The sequence below is a fragment of the Xiphias gladius genome, chromosome 8, assembly GCF_016859285.1.
Source record: "Xiphias gladius isolate SHS-SW01 ecotype Sanya breed wild chromosome 8, ASM1685928v1, whole genome shotgun sequence".
NCBI classification, from domain to species: Eukaryota; Metazoa; Chordata; class Actinopteri; order Istiophoriformes; family Xiphiidae; genus Xiphias; species Xiphias gladius.
Window position 1 is genome coordinate 30136357 of NC_053407.1, and position 21966 is coordinate 30158322.

A 21966-nucleotide genomic window follows, 5' to 3' on the forward strand; every position below is an offset into this window, starting at 1 on the left:
GATTATTAATGCAAAATACAGTCGACTACCCAACGGTATATGAAGTAGTTCAAATCAGCCAACGGCAACATTAAAGTGATACATACATTAATGCATCAACAATCATAGTCCAGTAACATATGATTCTGAAATGAGACATTCTACATAATGAGTAGTTTTACTTTTGGTACTTTTAAGTATATTTTGACGCTAATATTTTTATACTTTTACTCAAGTAAAACTTTGATGCATGACTTTTAATTTCTGCACTGTCATTTACTTTCTTCGACCTATGAAGATGTATCAGGAGAGGAGCCAAATTATGCCGCGGCAGAATTCATGTATTAATTCCAGTGGAGACATCGAAAGCCGCAACACCCTCTCTATACTGAATTCAGCCGACCACCACCATTTACGCTGGATCTGTTCAGCCACATTACGGCCAGCGGGTCCATGAGACCTCACAACAACCAGACTCACAATCATTTACTTGTGTGCACAGAGAAAGACCTGAAAGCTAAAACAAAAAAGAGGTGAGCCGTTATGCAGCCAGTGAGGACGGCAGCGCTGGGCAAAGCAGAAGCGTATCTGCCGACTGGAAAACACAGCTTGAGTAAAGACAACTGAACGGTGAGTTACTTATTTCTGATAAAGCACAGATGAGAAGCACTTATCTAACAGTCAGCAGAATATATTCTGATAACAGAGTGGGTCTAAACCTAGCTGGGCTTTGTTGCTCTGTGTTGCTTTCATGGCTGCATGTACTGAATAGTGGATATTGTTGCTGTATTACTTTACTAATCTTTAACCGTCTCCTGTTGCTCTGCGTGGCTTGTGCACTGTCTCGAGACTACTTATTCTGCTATTCTGCTGGCTGCATGGCATCTCACTGCAGCGTCTCCTGTCTGTAATTTGAACCATCCCTTCATTAGTTTCAGAAACACCTCAGCAAAGGACTGCGGCTAAAATTAGCCAGCTGGCTAACACTGGCACATTTACAGATTAATGTATGCTGTCCCTTATGAACAAATGAACGAACACGAAACTGCACTACATGTACACTGAAGGTCCGAGGAGGAGCTTACAGCTGGTAATGCTCTTCCTTGGCAGACTTTCTGACGCCTCTTCCAGTGGGTCGGGGTCGAGTTCTCCGGATGCCAGGCCTCGGCAGCGCAGCACCAGCCACACGTCCGGGTGATACAGGGAGAAATAACGGCAGATACGACTGGCTTCATGGATACTGCCGTCGTCTAATAACTGACTGATCAGTGCAGCCAGAACAGTCCTCTCCTCTGGACTCAACCCTGAGTTGATATTCAGCTCCTCCTGCTCCTCAGGGGGACCTGGGAGTCCCTCCAGGCCGAGGCACTTCTCTGTATTCAGAGCCGATATGTTACGGAAGGAGAACTCCTTCATGAGCACTTCGAAAGTGTTCATTTCAGGTGTGACGGCGGGCGGGGGCAGGTTGAAAACGCTCTCCTTCTCCATGGCGACGGCGAGGACACGCCGTCGGACCCGGCTGATCCACAGCTTGTTCTCCAGGCTCTCCAGTTTGTCCACAGGAGCCGGGCTGAGCAGGGACAGCCAGTGAGCGGCGAGGCCGAGCAGCAGGCAGCGCTCCTGGACATCCAGCAGCTCCGTCTGAGCCTCTGCAGCTTTGGAGGAGTCTGAAAACCCGGCTTCAGCCTGTGACAGGAAGAACTGGGAGGCTGATTCTGGATCAGTGCTGTCATTCTTCAGCTGCTCCTGACATTTCTTCCAGAAACTGACTCTGGTCTCCAGCCTCCTCCACTGTGTCTTGGACTTCTGGGAGTTCACTTCCTGAAGTAGCTACATGAGAGATAGGAAAAATGTTGTCAAACACTCCAATCATTAACATAAAAACCACGTTTACTAGGTCTAGGAGGTGTGGTGGGGAGAATCTGTTATCTTCGAATAACCAGTTGTTTAAATCTAGACGTGTAATGAATCAAACAAATTAAATAATCTATTGTGTGACAGACAAAATAAAGATAAAATAAGTAGCTAATAGCAGCTCTAATGGCCCCTAGAAGTGGCAATGGTCATTACACTTAACGATACGATGAACAGATTCAGAGAACGAGGGGTTAACACTGGTGCCTTCCCTGACTTCAACGGAAGCATGATGGCGACACTACTGAGAAAACTCTGCCAAGGATGGACAAAGTCTTCTGTCTTCTGGGGAACATAACTGTGCTTAGTAAGTTTCACGGTAACCACTGATTCTTTCTGAGATTTCTATCTAAGAATTAAAGAAGAAAGATTGACATGGTTATCCCCATTTTAGATCAGGCAAAATCGTAAACTGTCAAATAGAAATAGGAATATTTCTCTTAATATGTCATGAAAAATATATGTGAAACGAAAGCGTTAGAAAAAAATGATCAGAAAATGTAAAATAGGAATGTGTTTGAAGAAAAACATTGTATTGGCTGAGCCTACAATGCAAATATAAATCTGGATGTGGACTGTGCGGTGGAGCAGACCTGGCTGAGCAGCAGGTGGTGGACGGGCAGGCCGGCCAGCACAGCCACCTGTCTGGCCCGGCTGTAGTGCCCCCTGGCCTGCAGAGCGTCCACAGCAGCCTGGAACTCCCCCTGCTGGACGGAGGGAGAACTGCACTGCAGCAGCCTGGGAGACAGGCTGACCTCCGACCCCTGCAGCAACTGACTCAGCTGACTCAGCTTCCTGAAGTCTGGACCTATACAAGCACAGATGAACGCACACACACACACGCAAATGCAGCAGATCAACCACACAAGAATGAGAAATTAATTCACCCAAAAACAAAAATAAACTCCCGTGAGCACATTACAAATGAATCCAACAGAGGTTTTCAGCAAGTCATTCTAAACTTTGGCAGAAACTTATATTTTGGTGCAGAGTATCCTGAGCAGTTGGAGGGAGCTGGTTTGCTGAGGTGATAATCAACTGTTGATAATTCCTGTCATCTCCTGAGCTATTCTCTGAGATCAGTTTACGAGGCGACCGTTTCTCCGATCTCACCGTTGGATTTGAGGAGTTTGTCCACGTCGGCCAGAAGCTGCAGCAGACGGTGCAGGTCGTACTGGGAGGGGCAGCGCTGCAGCATAGTGAGGAGCAGCACGGAGGCCTGGCTCTCCACCCACTGCAGGGGGAGTCCACCGGAGGGTACTGGACCGCCGTTTCTCAACTAGATCGGTAGAGAGAACGTCGGATTAGAGAGGATGGACACTGCCTTCATACAGAACAGAGGCGGCCCCGTCACGGTTCCCCTGTTCCTTTGTGAGGTGCGTCTTTCCCGCCCTGGCTGATTCATGAAACTCCCTGAACTGCTTTCAGCCCGGTCCTTCACCTGGGAGATCCTACCTGGAGCCGATACCCTCGCCAAGACTTTGAGTTAGGTTCAGAGGGAAACCCGCACCGCTATGAGGTGGTGATTCATGAGGGGCCCACGTAGCTGTGGTCGGAAGCGAGCTCTCTGGCTGTGTTGGCGCGCCGCTTGTTACCTACGGGCTTAAATGGAGTGCAGGCTGCATGTGAGGAGGATGTTGAATCTCCATCAGCTGAGGATCAAACAGAAGCAGGTGGTGGACGTGCTGTGCTAAATTTCATCTATTCACAGCTTTTAGGTTTTGGCAGAGACAGTGCGGAACATTTTCCATTTGGATTCTGCCGCTACAAATTGGGTTAAATAAGTGTTCATTAGTCTGTATTGTTTCTCACGCAATTGGTAAATATTTGGTTTACTTTGTGGACCTAAGCCATCGTTTCCAAGTTGGCATAAGCGACACGTGCGGTCGTGGGCACCGAGCCCAACGGTGATGCCCCAGTGTACTGAACCACCGGACTGGATTTCTACTCCGATTACTGTGATGGATTACCAAGAGCATCTCAGGCGGGTTTTAAGTCTTTGCAAGCTGATTTGTATTAAAGTGATATTGCACGAGTGTCTTTTAATACTGGGCTGTGGCCGGACTCACCGTGATGAGCGTCCTTTGAAAGTCCAGCAGCTTCGCTTTGGCCTCAGAGAAGTTCCTGTAGTGACAACACAGCTCAAACATCCTCAGCACCAACACCAGGGGACAGTCCTGAGAGACAAACCAAAACCAAAGATATCTGTAGCCTTCTAGCAAAGTCATCTTGTTTTGAATACTGGACATTTATTATCAGGTCTCTTTCATCCAATAATCACCTGACATTCATGTAAATTAGGCAGGAGAAAATTAACCAAAAAATAGTACAAAGAAAAGTACATTTGGCCTTAAACATCTAAGTGGCTAAAAGAAAAACAGACAAATCCCTGAAGGTCCAGTCAAGGACAAAACAGGAAAAACTCCCCTCAAATTCAATAATATGTTGCATTTGAAAAGGCCTTTTCCAAATGAAAAGATGTAATGGATTCTGTGAGAAAGGCCGATTTTTCCTGGCAAAGACCTCAGTGAGGAAACTGTATTAAATATAGTGTTAAGGAAGGAGCTCTAATCCAGGGCGTAAAATCCTTTCTGAACCACGTTTCATGACTCTTTCGTCCAGCACATGACCTAAATAAGTGGGACCGGCAAACATCTGCTACACACTGGTGCCCTCGTCTGTTTTCAAATCTCTTGTCGATGACCAAACATCATCTCTCGTGCTTTTACCCTCTGGAAGAGCTCAAATCCTCGGAGGAGGGGCCTGATGTGGCCCCGCTCCAGCAGCGTCCTCCAGATGATCGACAGGTCATGCAGGGTCCACTCGTGGTGCTGGGCGGCCTCGAGCAGGTGGGAGGTGGCCTCTCCTACCGTGACACCATCGACGGAGGTCAACACCCACACACACAGGCAGGGCAGCAGCTCCGCCCCCTGTCAATCAAACAGGTTGGTTAGTGGTACGAACCGCGGGAACTGAACGCACATTAGTTTTAGTCACATTTTATTACGCCTGGCCCCAAAACGTTGACCGACTGACTCTGTATCAGATAGATTATATTTCGCTGTATCATTGCTTGAGACAGTACATGCTGAACATCGATACTATCAACGGCCAGTCGAGGATACTCCACCTCTTCGGCCTGAAAAGCTCTGTGGCTGCTTTGGCCACACGTTTCAGGTCGTTGTCCTGCTGAATGATGGAACGTCGTCCAAAGGGTTTTGATGCATTTGGCTTAGTCTGAGCACAGGATGCTCCCGTAAACCTCTGCATTTGTCCCGTTGCTTCTGTCAGCAGTGAAATCATCAATAAATGACAGTGTGTCAGTTCCTTTGAGCCCGAGTCATAGCAGAACCACCGCCATGACAGATGAGGTGGGGGCTTCATGTCATGAGCTGTTCCTTTTTGACAGAGGTTTATTTTGGTTGAACTTTGTTCCAGAACTCTACTGGTTTCTTTTTTTGTGTTTTTGTGAACTGCAGCCCGGCCTCCCTGTTTTTGAGGTTTACCAGGGGTTTGCATCTCGTGATGAATCCTCTGAGGTTCTGGTCCTGAAGTCTTCTCTCGATGGTTGACGAGGAAACATGTCCGCCTACGTCCCGTTCTGGACTTGCTGTGCAGTCATAAAGGGGTTTTTCTTCACCGTGCGGTGATTTTCTGCTCATCCACGAGACTGGTGCTCTTCGGTCTAACGGCTCGTTTCGCATTTTCGAGTTTTCCTGTGCCCAACTGTTGATTTTGGCAAACCAACTGCCTTTTAAATATGTCTGATAGATTTTTTTCTCCGTTTGAGCCTCATTATCTTCTTCACTTGCATGGTCACCTCTTCACTCCTCACACTCACACACAACTCCACCTCAATCTAAACGGCAGCTCTCAGTCAACTCTGAGCCACCTGAGCTTTTGAACTAACAATCTCACACACAGCTTCTTTCAATATTGACGTAAACCCACTCAAATTAAAGCCGAGACTCTGATATTTTATCCGAAATCGGAAGGATTTGATGTGATGACACCCCACTCATAAATATGTCCCATTACATAAGCTAAGGATGCTCTCATGGTCTTTTCACTGTGACCTGATTTTTTAATTTAAGCTATGCTAATTTATTTGTTAAGGTGATGCACACAAATTGTGGTTGTATTTTACTAAATTACCAAAACTTGAAGAGATGCTGAAAACTTGGTGTCAGTGCGTGTTACTCCAGCATAGAAGCGCGTGTGTGCACTTTACCTGGAAGAGAACGACAGGGTACAGCGGGTGGAAGGTGAGGCGTTGGTGGGTGGACGAATAATATCTTTGATCTCAGTAGTGATCAAGTTATTCTGACATACTGTGCACATCCATTTGTCCGTTTACCTGTTGACAGGCGGCCAGTACAGCCAGTGTCGGACAGCGTTGCACCAGAGCCTCCTGCAGCAGGTACCTGCAGGCCGACACCTCCTCCTGGCTCTGCAGGAGGACCTGGAACAGCTCCCTAGGGTGCTCCGGACTCCCAGGGGCCTTCTCTGAGCTCAGACACCGCGCCTGCTCTTCAGAGCCACAGCTTCTCCTCGGATTGTACACCTGCAGGTCCTGAAACGCCAGACTCAGGTGGGCCTGGAGGGTGGGTCCAAACTGAGCCACCAGTGTCCTCACCTGGAGGAAGAGCCAAATATGGCCAGAGGAAGGAGTTCACATGACAGGGCATGAGATATTAGTACAGTAGAAAATAAAATCCAGGAAATGAGAGGCAACGTGTTTTATGATTTTTAGCACTAAATGTAAAGTTTTAATTTTTACCAGAGACGTAGTTGAGCCCGACAGGATGTAACCAGGCATTAAGGTTAAATTAAGACCCTGCCATGAAACTGTAGAGCTGCAGAGGAGGTGATGCATTCTTTCGTTTAGCATAAACAGAAATCCTAAAAACAGTCTTGTTACCGTATTATTCACTCTCCTTGATCTTCAAGCAGCAGACAGCACAAGCTTGTTCACTGTCATGAACATTGTCAACACGATCACAAGGGCAACAGTGTGTGTCCAGGACAGCGCTGAAACTGTCCAGTTATCTCACAGAGCTCTAAAGTACGGACGCCGTGGAGGTGTGTGTTCACCTGCTGGGGCGGGAAGTTGTGCAGCTGGACGAACAACAGGAAGTGGACGAACTGTCCGTCAGCGGCGCAGTGGGCGGGGTAAACAGAGCTGAGCTCCAGGCTGTGGAGTTGACAGAACTGAACGGGCAGCGCCCACTCCTGAGCTGCCTCATAGGACGACCTGATAAGGACGCACACACACACACACACACACACACACACTTTTTTTATTTTACCACTTCTGGACAACTGAGGCAACTTTTTCCCCCTTTAGATTCGGTAGTTCAGCCGACTTAACAAGAAGAACACACTTTTTTTTCTCAGTCCTTTTAAAGACTAAAGCCTTTTTTTTCACCACTGCCTTTAATTCCATTAAACTTGGGACTATTCATTCACATCTTGCACTGGCATTTCTTTTGCTCCTGTTTAATCTGTTTTACTGTTCTTGAGCTTATTTCTATTTTCTTTTTCTCTTCCAAAATCTTATTCATGTTTGCCCTGTTATAATGTAATGTAAAGCACTTTGTATTGCCTTGTTGTTGAAAGGTGCTTGTCAGAGGGAGTCCCCGGAAAGATTCAAATGTCCTAGCTGACTGATTGGATAATTAATCCCCCGTGGAAACAACTAATGTGTTAAAGAATTTTCATCCCCGGCTTTGATTTTTGGCTTCGGCCAGTTTTATGCGGGTGGCTGGGTGACTGAAGGCTCTCTAGTCTCGGGGGAAGTCCTTCTGTTCAGAAACTCGGATCAGCAGAGTGGCGAGTAGGTCGTGACTCTTTTGTTGTACTGATGGAATTAGTGTTGTGAAAATGTCCATTATTCTGACATTTACCAAGACAAATACATCTATTTCGACATCACACAGAACCAACAGCAAATTAAAACGAGCAGATTTCTAAATAAAATACGATCAAATACACAGAGGAAACAGAGAAAGTTGTGATTAAAAGCCTGTTTCAAATTAAGCTCTGGTTTTCTCTGCATTGAATAAAATGTGAGAATTAGGTGTAGCTTGCTAACAGGTCAAACAAGGAGAAATAGAGTTATCGTAGAACTCTCTTGGTTCAGTCCACATGCTAACATACACGACTCGCTCACAGTCAGTACATAACCAAGAGTCCCAAGGTATCAAGGTTTCACAAGGAGGCGCGTGCGTGAACGTTCTTCCGCCATTTTCTGCTGCCGCTAAGAGTCACAGGAAATGACGTGATACGACGTCGGCATTGTGAAGAGGGGGCGTACCTGCCGACGCCCTTCTGCTCCAGACTGTATGTCACCGCAGCTTCCAGGTAGCCAATCAGCTCCTCGGCTGCTCCAGGCTCCGCCTCTGCCAGCTTCACTCCTTTAGACACTGAAACGAGACGGATCCGTGTGTAGATGCGGTGGCGGAGCGGTGTGTGTGTGTTGTGTGTGTGTTGTGTCTACCTAGCGTCAGCGGTAGGTGGGCATGCTCCAGCTCCAATGGACTCCCCACTCTCCCTGACCAGCCTCAACTACGCAACTCCTTTAATGTGAAGGTGATGCACATTTACCTAAGTACTGTACTAGAGTATAAATTAGAAGGTACTTGAACTTTACTTGAGTATTTCATACTTCTGCTTCACAGCAATTCAGAGAGAAATATTGTACCTTTTTTACTGCGCTGTAATTAATCTGACATCCTTCGTCATTATTTTCTTCACAGATAAACATTTTACAAACAGAAGACACGATGAGCTGTGGGTTTCGCTGCCCAGCAGCATATAAGAGAGTTTAAACTAGCTCCGACTCAACCAGCCGCAACAGTAAAATGCTGCTTATACACCAACGTATCAGTAATAATGATTCAGTAGTATAATATGTAATAGTATAACCGTCACAGGGGGCACTCTTCCTAATTATGACCCCCTGCTTGTCTTTTAACATTTAGCAGGGTACTTACGGTGGGTTTCCTGTGGGGAGGGGCTGCCATAAAAAAGGCTAAAGTCAGAGAACAGAAGTTCCTGTTTGCGTTACACGCCACGGATTACTCTACATGAGAGACGGTGACATGATTGTCTGGAGTCTGCAAGAGGTACGCTTTAATCGGTAGCTATTTTTAGGTAGGCATATGATAAATCCCCCTACCCAGAGGTGGGTATACAGCCAACACGGCGTGTGTGCGTGTGTGTGTTATGTTTACCCAGAGTGTGTAGATGCTGTGCCGGAGGGGAGCGCGTGTCGTGTTGGTTCCAGTGCTGCAGGATGACGTTCGCGGCTCTGATGTCGACTCTCAGCTTGAGGCTGCAGACTCCCAGCAGCTCGCAGAAACAAACGGCGGCGGAGGCCACAGGTAGCACATTAAAACACTGCAGGGCCAACCTGTACACCTGCTGCCAGGCCTGCTGCAACCTAGAACACACACACACAACAACTGTTGTGTAGCGGAACAAGGCTTTTTCCTCCTCTCCTCTTCCAGTCATCATCTCGCTAGACTCGACTAGCCTGTCCTGAGCTGAACGCCTGTAGTCTTCGGCGTCTCATACTCACAGCAGCCTTACGTCACTGCAGCTGCTCAGCTGCTGGACGAGGAAGGTGGCGTAGGCGAAGGACGGCCGGCCATGACGGAGGTAGTACAGGAAGTCCAGGTTCTCCACCAGAGCAAACCTGCTGACCAGGTGAGGGCTGGAGAAGTGAGGCAGCTCGGACATCTCTGTGGAGAAAGACCCCCCCCACCAAGAAAAAAAAAATGTATGCACAGCTTTACTCTGCCCGAGCTCTATTTTACTGTCTCATTTGTATTTTCACTTCTACTGCTGCCGTTGCTGCGACTACTTTAACAGAGCCACCTACCAAAAAAGTTAATACAGCAAATAATTCCAACGAGAGCAGAATCTCTAGACATAGTTCAGGTAAAAACGAGCCTCCACATGCATCACAATGTTTTTTCAAGTCGCTGGTTCAGCCTGGGCTGGGTGGTTCATCGGGCTCGTGACCTTGTGGGGACCTTAAAGCTGATATCTGGAGCTTACCGGTGGAGTTGAGGGTGTTAGCCGCCTGCCAGCCAAACAGCCTGGACGGGTCCAGAGGATGGAGCGACTAGAAAACACACCGGCTCGGTATAAACGACTTCATATGCTTTCAGCTTGGCTGCAACATACGGTCAAAATGCACACAACCTACTGTAACAAGCAGGATGACTGATATGCTGAGAGGTGCCTGCATTTCTACAGAGGATTTCAGGGTGAGAGTTTAAAGCCGACACCACAGGGGAGCAGAGCAGCGTGAGCACAGGTTGGAACACTTTACTAAACGCCCCCTGTAAGTTTAATACTTTAGTGAGAAGCGGGGCTGACTGGTGGAAGCGTACCTGCAAGAGGTGGTAGACGGAGATGTCGGAGGACGGGCTGCTTCCCCGGGGCCCGGCAGGGAAGAGGGCAGCCTTCAGCTTGGAGTGGGGGGCCAGCGCCATCTTCAGGAGCTGAGGGTCGACTGTCGTCCCTGACCTGCCGGACCGTTCACCCTGAACCACCACCTGCACACAGGAAGCAATGAGAAGACTGTTTGGGCAGGCAAACTTTGTTTTACATCACACCGTAGAAGACATCTCAGTGGACGGTCGATTTCCTCGAGTCATATTTGTCTCCGTTATTTGCAAGTCCCAGGGATGCCAGTAGGGAAAGCTGCGGTGGTGTGACAGCTGTGGTCTTATGGAGTTGTACACAATACACGTCCAGCTGATCAAGCATTAACTTTCAATGAAGCTTAAATTCATGACGACTGAATTGGGTAGAACGCGCATCCTGTCCCAACTCTCACTGGTTTTTTTGCCACTTTCTTTTCATTTTTTGTAAAAACTCAGCAGGTAACAATCAGAGCCAAGTTTCTTGCACAGCACAAAGTCTTGTTGATTCGTGCGTAGGAACAAAAAACTCTGGACCGTGAAGACACCAAAGGATCCCGCACGCTGCCGATCACTGCCTGTGGTCGAGGTGCATCGTGGGTCATGCGAGCGCCAGGTTTTGATAAGGAAGGAGACTTTGTGGATTAAAATTAAAAAAACCTCTGGTTCTGCTTAATCAATTTTGATCATTTGTGTCCCAACTGTCCCATAACATTAGGAGTGCAATGCTGTATTAGTTGAGCCTTGGTTCAAGGCCACAGCACACGAATCACGTCGTTTCAATATTCATCAAACCGCTCGTGCCGGGAATTTTTTCAGAGTTCTCCTTTCATTTGTCGCCCGTCTGTGCTCTGCTACACTCGAGACGCAGTAAATACATGGCATGTGCACAAAAGGACGCTGGGAGCACCTCTCTCTCGAACAGTGTCAGCTGTTCCAGCCCACTGAAAGAGAGGTAACCCTGCTGGAACATTTCCTTCCTTTCTTTTTATCTTTAATAAAAGACTCGGGTAGAAGCTCATTCTGAGCTGAACTTTCATCTTAGCTGAGGAATTATCATCACATGAAATTCCGTGGTGTTATCATCATACTTGGTTTATGCCTGTTGTATCTGCTGTTTATATATATATATTTTTTTTTTTTCACTGACCACAAAATGAACTGAACTAACTATCCTCCCTGCTGCTACTGTGCTTCAGGCTCTGTATCCGAACTCAGCACACCGCATCTCTGTTTCATTTCAAATCAGTGCATCATCGATGCATTAAAAGCTGAAATGAACAACTCTTTCCAATGAATTACATGATCTAATTTCACACTATTAGCAGAGGTAGAGTCACATGCGGACATTTCACGTGGGTGTGAGTTGGGCTTTTACAGTAAGGCAGAGTTTCTGTTTACCTGGTCGATTCCTCCGGGGGCGAACATGATGGCAGCCAGGGCCAGCAAACTGTGTCCCTCTAACAGCAGACTGCTGAGAGACGCCTGGCTGCCTGGTAGCAGCACCTGAGCACTGGTTAAACTGGCCTGGAAGACCAGTCCTGGGTCTGGAACAACAGACAGACGGAGCCAGTGAAAAGGAGCAAAATGGCAGTCTTTTCCTATTTTTTGACTTGTATGCAGAAGGTGCTTCATGTAAATATAAATTAAAAAATAACCTAAATGAACTAAGCACAATGTAACTGAGGTAAAATGAATGAAACTATGCTAAAATAAACTGAATTAACTTTGTCTATGTGGAGCTGATGCAAACTATTTTCATTTGTTCCAGTCTTTTTTATTATTTTATTTATCATTCTCATCATTTAATCTTGTTTTTCTTTGATCTGATGTCAAAAATGAAAGTACTGTAACTAAACTGACTTAAACTTTGGCTGCAAATAGTGAATATTTTCACCATCAATTACTTCGTCAATTCTTTTTTTATTTATTTATTTTTTTAATATCACAAAATAATGAAAAATGACGATCTCCGTTCCACAGAATGAGGAAGAATGAGGGGATGTCATTTGTCTGACCGACAGACCAAAACCCAAAGATGGTCAGTTTACAAAGATATAAATCAGAGAAAGGCAGCAAATCCTCCCAACGGAGCAGCTGCAACCACAGAACGTTTGGCGTTATTGTTTCATAAACTTTCAATGACACGAATTAATCCGCAGTAGTCCGGTACCTGACAGATCTCTGGTGATCTCCTGGATCTTCACCAGCATCTCAAACCAGGGCTGACTCTCAGACAAGCTCTTATTGGTCAGGAGAAGGCAGTTTCTGGGTGTCAATCTGTGGAACGGAGACACACGGCTCATTAGCAGCCAATTAACTTACTAAGTGATATTTTATAATGAACCGAGTAGCTGTAAAACTGAAATACAATCAAAGAAACACTCTAACAACGGTGAACAAGTACAGGTCATCTTGTCAACACACACCTGTAGTGCTCCAGGTAGGTGTAGAGCAGGTACTGCAGGCCGTGATCCAGACAGAAGGTGATGAAGAGGCTGTGGAGGTCGAGGCCGAGGGAAGAGCGGTACTGAGGGATGGGAGGAGACGAAGCCATCACCCCTCCGCCCTGAGCCAGCCTCCACAGCAGCTGCTCCAAATCTGACAGCTCCTCTGGGATGAACAGGCCCGTCCTGGATGAAAACATTCAGACATAGACCCAGATAAACAAATCAGGAAGCCTGTGAGGGTTTCCAAAATTCTTAAAGCCGGGAATCTGGCAACTCAAAAACTTCAATTTCAAAACCCAGAATAGTGATGTCCATCTGATTTGAGTTCATATGTGACGTTTTATACTTTTTAAGGCCTTAAGTTGGCGTGCGTAACTTCATGTGGACAGAGAAGTTGCTCGATGTTTGAGATTTTGTTTGTCTTTGCTGAATAAAAGTGTTCATCTGATCATAGTTCAGTTACAAAATCCTAGCCTGCTACAAAACCTTTCTCCAAGTGCGTGGCTGCTGTCGTTACTGCCACCGTCCCCCACAGTCATCACTAGAAAGTTAGAGACAACACAATGCCCTGATGTTTTTCTGCGTCGCTCACGTCACCACGACATGGTGAGGAAAAGGTCCGGTGCTTTGACCGGCTGACCGAGGTTTGACTCAGGGTCATCATTTAGGGTACAGCCTTAAAACCAAACCGTACGTCTCCGCCAGCCAGTCAGGCTGCAGTTCATATCCACGTGTGTCCAGACTCACAAAATACACGTAAGTGAAGACTTCTCAACTCGGCGGTACAGAAGATCTATACCGTCGCCGCAGATTGAAGGTGGGCGCCCAAAAGTAGTGTCACCATTTCAGTATCTGACCGAATGTGAAATATGGCCACAATCTCCCTTTCTGTTTCTGAGCTACAGCCTTGTGTTTTTGCAGAACACTGATGTCACAGCAACCTGGATCTTTGACCTTTGACCACCAAATTTTAATCAGTTCATCCTTGAGTGCAAGTGGACGTTGGTGCCAAATTTGAAGAAATTCTCTCACGGCGTTCCTGAGATATCGTGTTCACAAGAATGGGTCGGACGCACGGACAACCCAAAAACATAATGCCCCGGGCCACGGCTGCCGCTGGCGTGGAGGCATAAAAATGTTAAGAACTTCCGTCTTGACAGTTCCCTGTTAAATGCCACCTTATTTCCCAAAATTCCACCAATCAACAACTGTGGAATAACCAAGGTCCTCAGTGGTGAAAACAGCTGCTGTACCTGGCCAGCAGGTCCAGGATGTTCTCCCTCATGTAGGTGCTGCAGAGTGTGTTGTCGTTGACCAGTTCTGGGGCTAACTCCGGCCACAGGGAGGCGTCGCTGGTCTCCCGGTTCTGGATCCAGTTGACCACCCGGCCCTGGTCATGGAGGGCGGTCAGGTAACGCCACAACACCGCAGGGTCACAGGAACTTAACTCTAACGATCCAAAAACACAAGCAGAAGTCTTTTAAAAATGTGTGAAATCGTCCAAACAAGCAGAATTAGGACATTTAAAAGACATTTAAAATGGTTTGAGTCACTCGGTGATGTAGTGGTATACCCGTGTGCTGGAGCCTGGACAGGAGGACGGTGGTCTGGCAGCTCTCGTCCCAGTTCCTCACCCAGTCCAATCTGAGGTTCCTCCAGAGCCCCCCCTCCTCGTCAGACCTCCTCCTCTGTCCCGCCAGCTCCTCCAGAACCTCCTCACCAGCTCCTGTCTCCCCAGCGACCATCTGAACAACCCTGGAGAGAAGGAAAGTGAGAGGACAGTGAGGGTTCTCAAGGTCAAGACAGAGACTTCATTCATATGCAGGAGCTGAAATAATAAAAAAAGAGAGAGATTTTGTTCAATTTTCATAGAGGAGCAGAGGATATAAGAGAAAGGACATAAAGGGAATATTCAGAGGAGTTAAAGAGGTTCAGGACAGACAAAGCAGATAAAAAGGAACAGAAGAACCAAACAGACGGAACAAAGGAGACTCAGCGGAGGAAACTAACGAGGGTGCTCAGATAGAGGATTCGTCCTGCAGCGACAGGCCATCTTTACCTTTGTGATGTGGTATTGGCAGGGTAGCGGGATGCAGGCAGTGATCCCAACCCTTCCATCTCCCTTATGAACGCCACACTCTGCATCTCCTCCTTAGGAAAATAACTCCGCCTTGACAGCTCCTCCACCTGACCCAGCAACCAATCAGAGGCCCACAGAGACTCGTTAAAGCAGCCGGGTGAAATCTCGTCAACCAGCGTTTTAAGAAAAACCTGCCTTTCCCTTAGATTATATCCCGGGCGGTTAAGAGTTTATAGACTGGAACAAAAGGAACAAAATCTCTATCGGTCAGAAACATGGGTAGTCCTCAGCTGAAACTGATGGACAGTCTGCAGGACTCCTTGGAGTTTCTGATCCTACGCCTCCCCATCCGAACCTTTATGATCTGCAAGAACCCTTCTGAAATTACCAACCGAAACTTTCTGAAACATTGGAGAGCACCCAGATATGTGTTGGGTTCATGTTAGACAGAGAAACCTAGAACAAGACTTCAATCTGAGCCAAATATTACTTTATGGTGAAATATAGGAATGTATTAAAGACAGAGAGGAAGCAATGACGCCGTCAGGGACATATTGTATCTGTTGGGTTTCCTGTGACTTCCCAGACTCACCACAAACTCCCTCAGGTCCTTGTCATCAGTGTAAAGGCAGATGCTGTGGAGCTGCTTCTTCACACTGAAGCCCTGAAAACAGAAAAACACAACTACAGCTTCATATTTGACCAAAATGACAAAAGGCTTCTGTCGATTTGACTTTACTTGGATTTTAAAGGACACGTACTCAGCCGTCTTTGAGCTGAATGCTCACGTCAGGATGCTCTCATACTCTAGGCTGAAGGAACATTTTGGAGTACACTTCATTTTTGAGTGTGAGATGAGAACATACCCCCATGGGAGCTACAGTTCCCATAATCTGGGGGACGTGAACAGGGAGTATAACGTTGCGATGGAGTCAGTTAGTTGCCACCAATACATTTTATGCCGAATGACCTATTGGAAGTTCCCGTCTGCTAGTGTGATCGTGGATGTACAAACAACTATCACTAGATTACTTAACGTAACTTACTTCACTTAGAAACCTGCTGATTTTCAGGCAAGTTCCGCCGTTATTGGGAGCATCTCTTCGCTGTGATCTCTAAGATGATTTCAAGGACGTTTATTTGCGATGGACATCGGAGGTAATGATATCCACGGGATGTCTCGCTGAACCCGTAGACGTGCGTCAGCTGAGTTATGACTCTGAGGACGAGCACAAACTCTTGACACTAAGCGTTCTAAAGTACCCCCTGCTCACCGTGCTGGTGAACGCGCCAAATCCTCTACAGTAACCGACCTCCCTGGCACGGTATCTCTGTTCTCCTGTTTCCTAAAATGTTGAACTATTCCGTCAATACGCGTTTTCAAATGTTGGACTGTAAGATACTGACACCTGCCATGCAACTTTCAACATGTTAGCACAGCCAACGTTAGCCTTTCGACATGTAGAAGAATAATATAACGGATAACAGACAGTTTGATCGGCTGAGGTGTTCTGACCATGTTAATGAGGAGTGTATTGGCGGTCTGCAGGTCTCGGCGCTGCAGGCAGGAGAAGACCTGCCGCTGACCCTCCATCCGCAGAGCCGACAGACGCTGCTCTGGGCAGCTCCGCCTCCTCAGGACGGCCTGAGCTCTGGGGATCTGATTGGTCAGGATGGACTGGCGGACCACTTCCTGCAGCACGCACACGGTTATGAAGCGTGAAGGGAAGGTTTGACACAAAAGCAAAGACGGAAATTGTAACTATGTGACTACGTGTGACCTCTGTTGGGAGCTGCTCCCACTGGTCCTCCTGCGCCTCCTCCTGAGCAGGAGCAGCAGAGCCGGTGCCGGAGGTGTCGCTCCCTGGGGGCCAGGGAAACCGCTTCATGTAGCGCCGCAGCTCGGTGACGTACTGGTCCAGAACGTCCACGCAGCTCCGTACGCCTGCATCCTCATCTGCAAACGCAACAGACCAGCTTTAACTACAACTTAAAATGTAAATAACCATCTGCAGCTGTGTATGTTGGACAGGACTGAGGTGTGTCTGTCTGTGTGTGTGTGTGTGTGTGTGTGTGTGTGTGGCCTTACGGTGTGTGCTTGACAGCACGCAGCGGATCTGTGTGTTGACGAAGCTCAGGGTGATGTTGAGCAGCTGCTCTGAGAACTGTCGGCTCTGAGCTTCACAGTTTGAGTCTCTGACAGCCGAGCACAGCAGGTCCAACGCAGGACGCAACTCGCGGACACCTGCACACACGCGCGCGCGTGCACGCAGGTCAGCGACATGAACTACACACGACAGATGTAACACACGCAGCTTTTACCTACATCAACACGTATGGAACCGCGATGATTAAAGCCACTACTGGAATAATTTGTATACGATACAACACGCGGCTTTAAAATGGAAGATTATAAAAGTCAAGACAGTAACACATCTCTGAGCTGTTTCTAGGCTTAAAATATAATAACTGTGAAAAAAACTACGGTTGCATTTTATAAAGAGTTCGTAGTTCTGGGGGCTGTATACGTACTGTCTGTCAGGCTCGGCGTGGAGGCTGCTGGCTGATCAGCGGCACCGAATGCCGTCGCGGGGCTCAGCACGTTTTCTTTGCTCTTCAGGTAGAAATCGACCGTATCCAGCTGACGGTTCTTCAGTCCAGCCTGCAATAACGCAAACCAGCTTTCAAGTAAACAGCAGGGAGACCGTGTGAATCTAAAGGCCGTCTAAAAGTCGTCCCGATATCTCGCTGGTACATTTCTAACAACGAGTCATATTGCAGGAGTCTCCTCTGTAAGTAGAGGAGAGGCGCGCTATGTCAGTAAAGGTGAGCGTTGCCCCCTACCTGCAGGGCGTGGATGGGGATGGAGCAGCGCCCCCAGCTGTTCAGGTGACACACCGCATCTACCGTTGCCGCGCTGCCAAACAGCATCAACCTGCTGAGCAAGTCCTGCTGGGAAACTGAGAACAAGACCTCGAACAGACCGGCCTCTGAAGACCCAGACAGGCAGACAGAGGGGCAGACAGAGAGATAGAAAGACAGACAGAGAGAGACAGACAGAGAGAATTAAAAGAGAGACAGACAGATAGATAGAACGAGAGATAGAACGAGAGACAGACAGAGAGAGACAGACAAAGAGACAGAGAGAGAGACAGACAGACAGAGAGGCAGACAGAGAGACAGACAGAGAGAATGAAAGAGAGACGGACAAAGAGAATGAAAGAGAGACGGACAGAAAGACGGACAGAGAGGAGACAGAACGACAGAACGAGAGAGAATAAGACAGAGAGATAGACAGAGAGATAGACAGAGAGACAGAGAGACGGACAAAGTTCACTGTTAAGTTCACTGAAATAATGATAAATGTGATGCTAGTGGCTAATTTTGTCTTGTTTTGGTTTAAAACAAAACAAAGCTGAAAATCACTCTTTCTACTGTAGAGCTCCAATAAATCAACTTCCTGGCTCAGCTCTAAACTACGACTACTGAAGTGGTGCACACACAGTATTTTTACACAATGAGGAACTACCGCCAACGTTTCAGAGGCATTCACTTTCAGTTCCGCCCGGAAATAAGTGGTGGATCCTGCCGTGTTACCGTAACATTTTACAAATGACGGCCCCAACTGTGAACACAAGACCCAGACCGAGTGAACGCGACACTGAAAACCCCAGTCTGAGTCTGACTTACTGCTCAGCAGCAGTCTGTGCTGTCTCTCTCCACAGCGCTGAACCGGAGCCGCCTCACCCTCCGCCTGGTGGTAGCTCAGACTCCCGGACTCAAAATCCCACGAGGCCACTGTGGTCTGTCTGTTTCCAGGGGACACGAAGGTCAGCAGGGCAGAGAACTCGGAGACAGTGAGCAAAGACGGAGCGGACGACTCCGGGGCGGAGAAAGCGACGCTTGCCCCACCACAAGGGACTCTGCTGCGGGCCGCGGACGGAGCCTGGTGGGACGTCAGGTGGGGGAGCGAGGAGGACCAGGATGTCCTGGCAGGCTGGGAGGAGGAGGAGGAGGAGGAGGCAGAAGTAGGGGGAGCTGGACCCTGCTGGGCTCTGCTGTACATGGAGGCCAGACGAGCTTCCCAGGAGCTAGAGGTGAAGTTAGAGGTGAGGGGGCAGGATTAAAGGTAAAGGTGAACGAAGAAAAACCAAGAACAAACAATGTAGATTATTCTGTTCCACAATTTATCGGTGTTAGTGTGAAATAATCAAAGTAATTGCATCGAGGAATCAGGGGCCTTATCTGTTTCACTGAACTATTGAGAGCCCCCCCCCCTTTCCACGTGTCAGATGGTCCCTCACCATCATGGCGACAGCAGCTGGTGCACACTAACCAGCTATCCAAACACTGACGGCTGAATTTAAAAACACATCTTTCTCTGTCTTTCTTTCCCTCCATCAAGTCCTGTGGGCGCAAGTAAAGCTTTGTTTCCCTCGATGTGAATAAAATCCTGCTTGACTGCTTCCAGTCAGAACAGAGGCAGGTTTTTCTACTGGCATGTCTGTGTGGACGCCGACGTCTGACTGAGACGAAACGTAGTACAGACATTCGTGGTCCCCAGGGGGTGAATCTTACTGACTGTGATGATGCTTTGACTTTCCCCCTGGGGACAACAAATGGATGGATTGCCACAAAGATTGTGACACATATTCACGGTCCCTAGAGGATAAATTTGAATAAGTCTGGCGACCCCCTGACTTTTAATCTAGTGCCACCATGAGGTTGACATATAGTGGCTGTCTCTTACTGACATATCTCAGCTACTATTGGATGGATCGTCATGAAATGCGTTTCAGACGTTCATGTTCCCCTGAGGATGAACTGTAATAACTCTGAGGATCCTCTGACTTTTCACGTAGCGCCACCAGCAGGTCAACATTTTAATGTGTCCAATTCGGTTTTTGACCATCAAAACTGAGTTTATAGCGCATTAATTCGTCCAAAGCAAAGTTGCTGAGGAATAATGTTAGAGGATGTTGTTGACACTTTTTAAAAATGTTTATTTCTGTGCCTTTTGTATCTTTCTCATCCGCAGATATAGACCTAGATCTTGTAGTGCTAGTCATCTCCGGGGCCTCACTATTTATTATCTATAAAGGCAAAGTCTGTGTAATTGGTGAGTGGCTTACCGGTCAGCACTGAAGGTCGATCCGAGGGCGGCGAGGCTGCAGCTGGAGCTCGACAGGCTGTCCTGGTCTCTTACGTGCTGCGGCTGGAGCGGGGGGCGAGCAGGGGGGACAGCACACAGGAGGTGGTCTGGGTACATCCTGGAAGACAGGAACATCAGTCTGAAGTTTGTTTTGTGTCATCCCAGAACAGAGCAAAGCGGGTCTCTGTCTGGTACCGAGCATAACCGACTTGCAGAGTGAATCAGTTTGATATTCCTCCAGTTGAGTCAAGGCCGTTCGCATCAGACTGATTGGCCGAGATACAGTTGGCAGACCAGACGAACAGGCGGTTGGTCACGTCTCTGCGACGCTCTTTCCAATCAGGATCAAAATTGTTCAGTGGGCCGATTCCACATCGTTCCCACGGGCAGTGTTTTCTGTTTAATGTGCTTCCACTCGTACTGCTTGAATCCTCATTTTGACACTGATTCCTCAGTGTTTTACTGTTGCTCTTGAGATTTTGTTTAACATGATCTATCTGGTAAAAAACAATAACAACGACAAAAAAGGAAAAGATTTACTCGGAAATTTTATCTTACTCCAGTGAGGATGCGTAAGATCTTGAAAGATAACCCAACCGACTGTCTTAGACCGAATACGAATAAGGGAACGTTTATGCACCTTTTCTGGCAGGGTGAAAAATGCAGTCGCTTTTGGAAATCTATCCATGCTTTCTCAATATCGACCTTAGATATACAGGTTAATAAGAAATCCATGTCTGTATCTTCTAAACGCCTGATCTTCTTCTAGATAACAGAAAATGCGGGACACGAATTATGATGAATTACTTTGCAGAGAGATGTAGTTTGTTATCGAGGAAGGAAAATGCTCCTCCAACATTTAAGTTATTCCTCGATCAATAATCACAGTTTTTACCATCAGAGAAACCATGTCTAGAAAGGCCAAATTGTGTTTCAGCTCTGAGAACTTTGGAGATCTACCCAAACGTGGAGGGGAGGCTGACACTGTTGATGTCGGTAGCTGATTTGTGTGATGGGCGATGTGATCCATTTTGATTTGGCGACGTGTGAGGGACGAGGTGCGAGCTGCCGACGATAAAGTAACTGCCCGAATCGTTTTCCCGCCGCTGTACCTGAAGTAGTGGTCGAGGTCGACGCCGGCAGCCGCGTGGGACTGAGTGACGGCGACGGCTGTGCTGAGATCGGCCGACACCTGGAGGAGGCGGAAGGAGGAGGACGAGGAGAAGGTGGAAGAGGAGGGGGCGACGTCGTCCTCTGCCAGGCCAGAGCTCAGGTAGGCAGGGAGGTCAACGCTGGCCAGCAGACGGCCATCACTGATGTTATACACAGCTGGAGGACAGGGTTAAAGGAAAGACTGCTGATTCTGATTCTACGTCCTACAATAGTTACCTGGTCACCTGGCAACACTGCTAGTCCAGACTCAGATTAGATTCAAATGAGAAAAGATCATTCTGTTTACCTCATTTCGGTTTCGCTAAACTTTCTTAGTTTTATAGAGCTTAGCTTACCGCTAGTTTAGTTTAGCTCTGTTTGCGTTGGGTTTAGCTTAGCTTGATTTCAGTAAGGCTTTCTAGTTTCATTTCCTTTCCTTCAGCTTCATTTAGTTGGCTTACTTACATTAAGTGAAGCTTAAGCTCTAATTTAGTTTAGCTAGCTTGATTTATATTGGTTTAATCAATTTAAAGGGATGAGCAGGTATAGCTAATGGATGTACTGTATAGTTTAGCTTCCTTTCACTTAACGGCAGTTTAAATGAGTTAGATTCAAATTAATCTTAGATTATATTTGTTTTATGTAGTTGAGTCAAGTTTCATTAACGCCAGCTCGGGTTTACTTCTTAGTTTAATTCTGTCATTTAGTTTTGTTTAACTCAGTTTCGTTTGCTTCGGATTAGTTTCTTTGATTCATGTCAGTTTAGTTTACTTTTGTCTTAGTTTAGTTTAGTTAGGCCCAACT

The 21966-nt window shown here is 47.2% G+C and overlaps 1 protein-coding gene across 1 annotated transcript in view; it reads right to left on the reverse strand.

The window, feature by feature from the left end:
- spg11 (SPG11 vesicle trafficking associated, spatacsin) overlaps nucleotides 1-21966 on the reverse strand; it is a 32135-nt gene that overhangs the window by 7602 nt on the left and 2567 nt on the right. The window contains exons 4-30 of the mRNA XM_040132775.1: nucleotides 21123-21339; nucleotides 19991-20128; nucleotides 18549-18949; nucleotides 17703-17848; nucleotides 17391-17520; nucleotides 16948-17103; nucleotides 16640-16815; nucleotides 16375-16551; nucleotides 15451-15522; nucleotides 14838-14965; nucleotides 14352-14533; nucleotides 14032-14227; nucleotides 12758-12961; nucleotides 12502-12608; nucleotides 11730-11875; nucleotides 10296-10460; nucleotides 9958-10024; nucleotides 9476-9638; nucleotides 9129-9337; nucleotides 8210-8318; nucleotides 6988-7147; nucleotides 6251-6529; nucleotides 4623-4823; nucleotides 3963-4070; nucleotides 3007-3172; nucleotides 2487-2701; nucleotides 1065-1809 (exon numbers count right to left, since the gene is read on the reverse strand). Coding sequence (XP_039988709.1) covers nucleotides 1065-1809; nucleotides 2487-2701; nucleotides 3007-3172; nucleotides 3963-4070; nucleotides 4623-4823; nucleotides 6251-6529; nucleotides 6988-7147; nucleotides 8210-8318; nucleotides 9129-9337; nucleotides 9476-9638; nucleotides 9958-10024; nucleotides 10296-10460; nucleotides 11730-11875; nucleotides 12502-12608; nucleotides 12758-12961; nucleotides 14032-14227; nucleotides 14352-14533; nucleotides 14838-14965; nucleotides 15451-15522; nucleotides 16375-16551; nucleotides 16640-16815; nucleotides 16948-17103; nucleotides 17391-17520; nucleotides 17703-17848; nucleotides 18549-18949; nucleotides 19991-20128; nucleotides 21123-21339 — 5163 coding nt within the window. The remainder of the gene's footprint in view (nucleotides 1-1064; nucleotides 1810-2486; nucleotides 2702-3006; nucleotides 3173-3962; nucleotides 4071-4622; nucleotides 4824-6250; nucleotides 6530-6987; nucleotides 7148-8209; nucleotides 8319-9128; nucleotides 9338-9475; nucleotides 9639-9957; nucleotides 10025-10295; nucleotides 10461-11729; nucleotides 11876-12501; nucleotides 12609-12757; nucleotides 12962-14031; nucleotides 14228-14351; nucleotides 14534-14837; nucleotides 14966-15450; nucleotides 15523-16374; nucleotides 16552-16639; nucleotides 16816-16947; nucleotides 17104-17390; nucleotides 17521-17702; nucleotides 17849-18548; nucleotides 18950-19990; nucleotides 20129-21122; nucleotides 21340-21966) is intronic.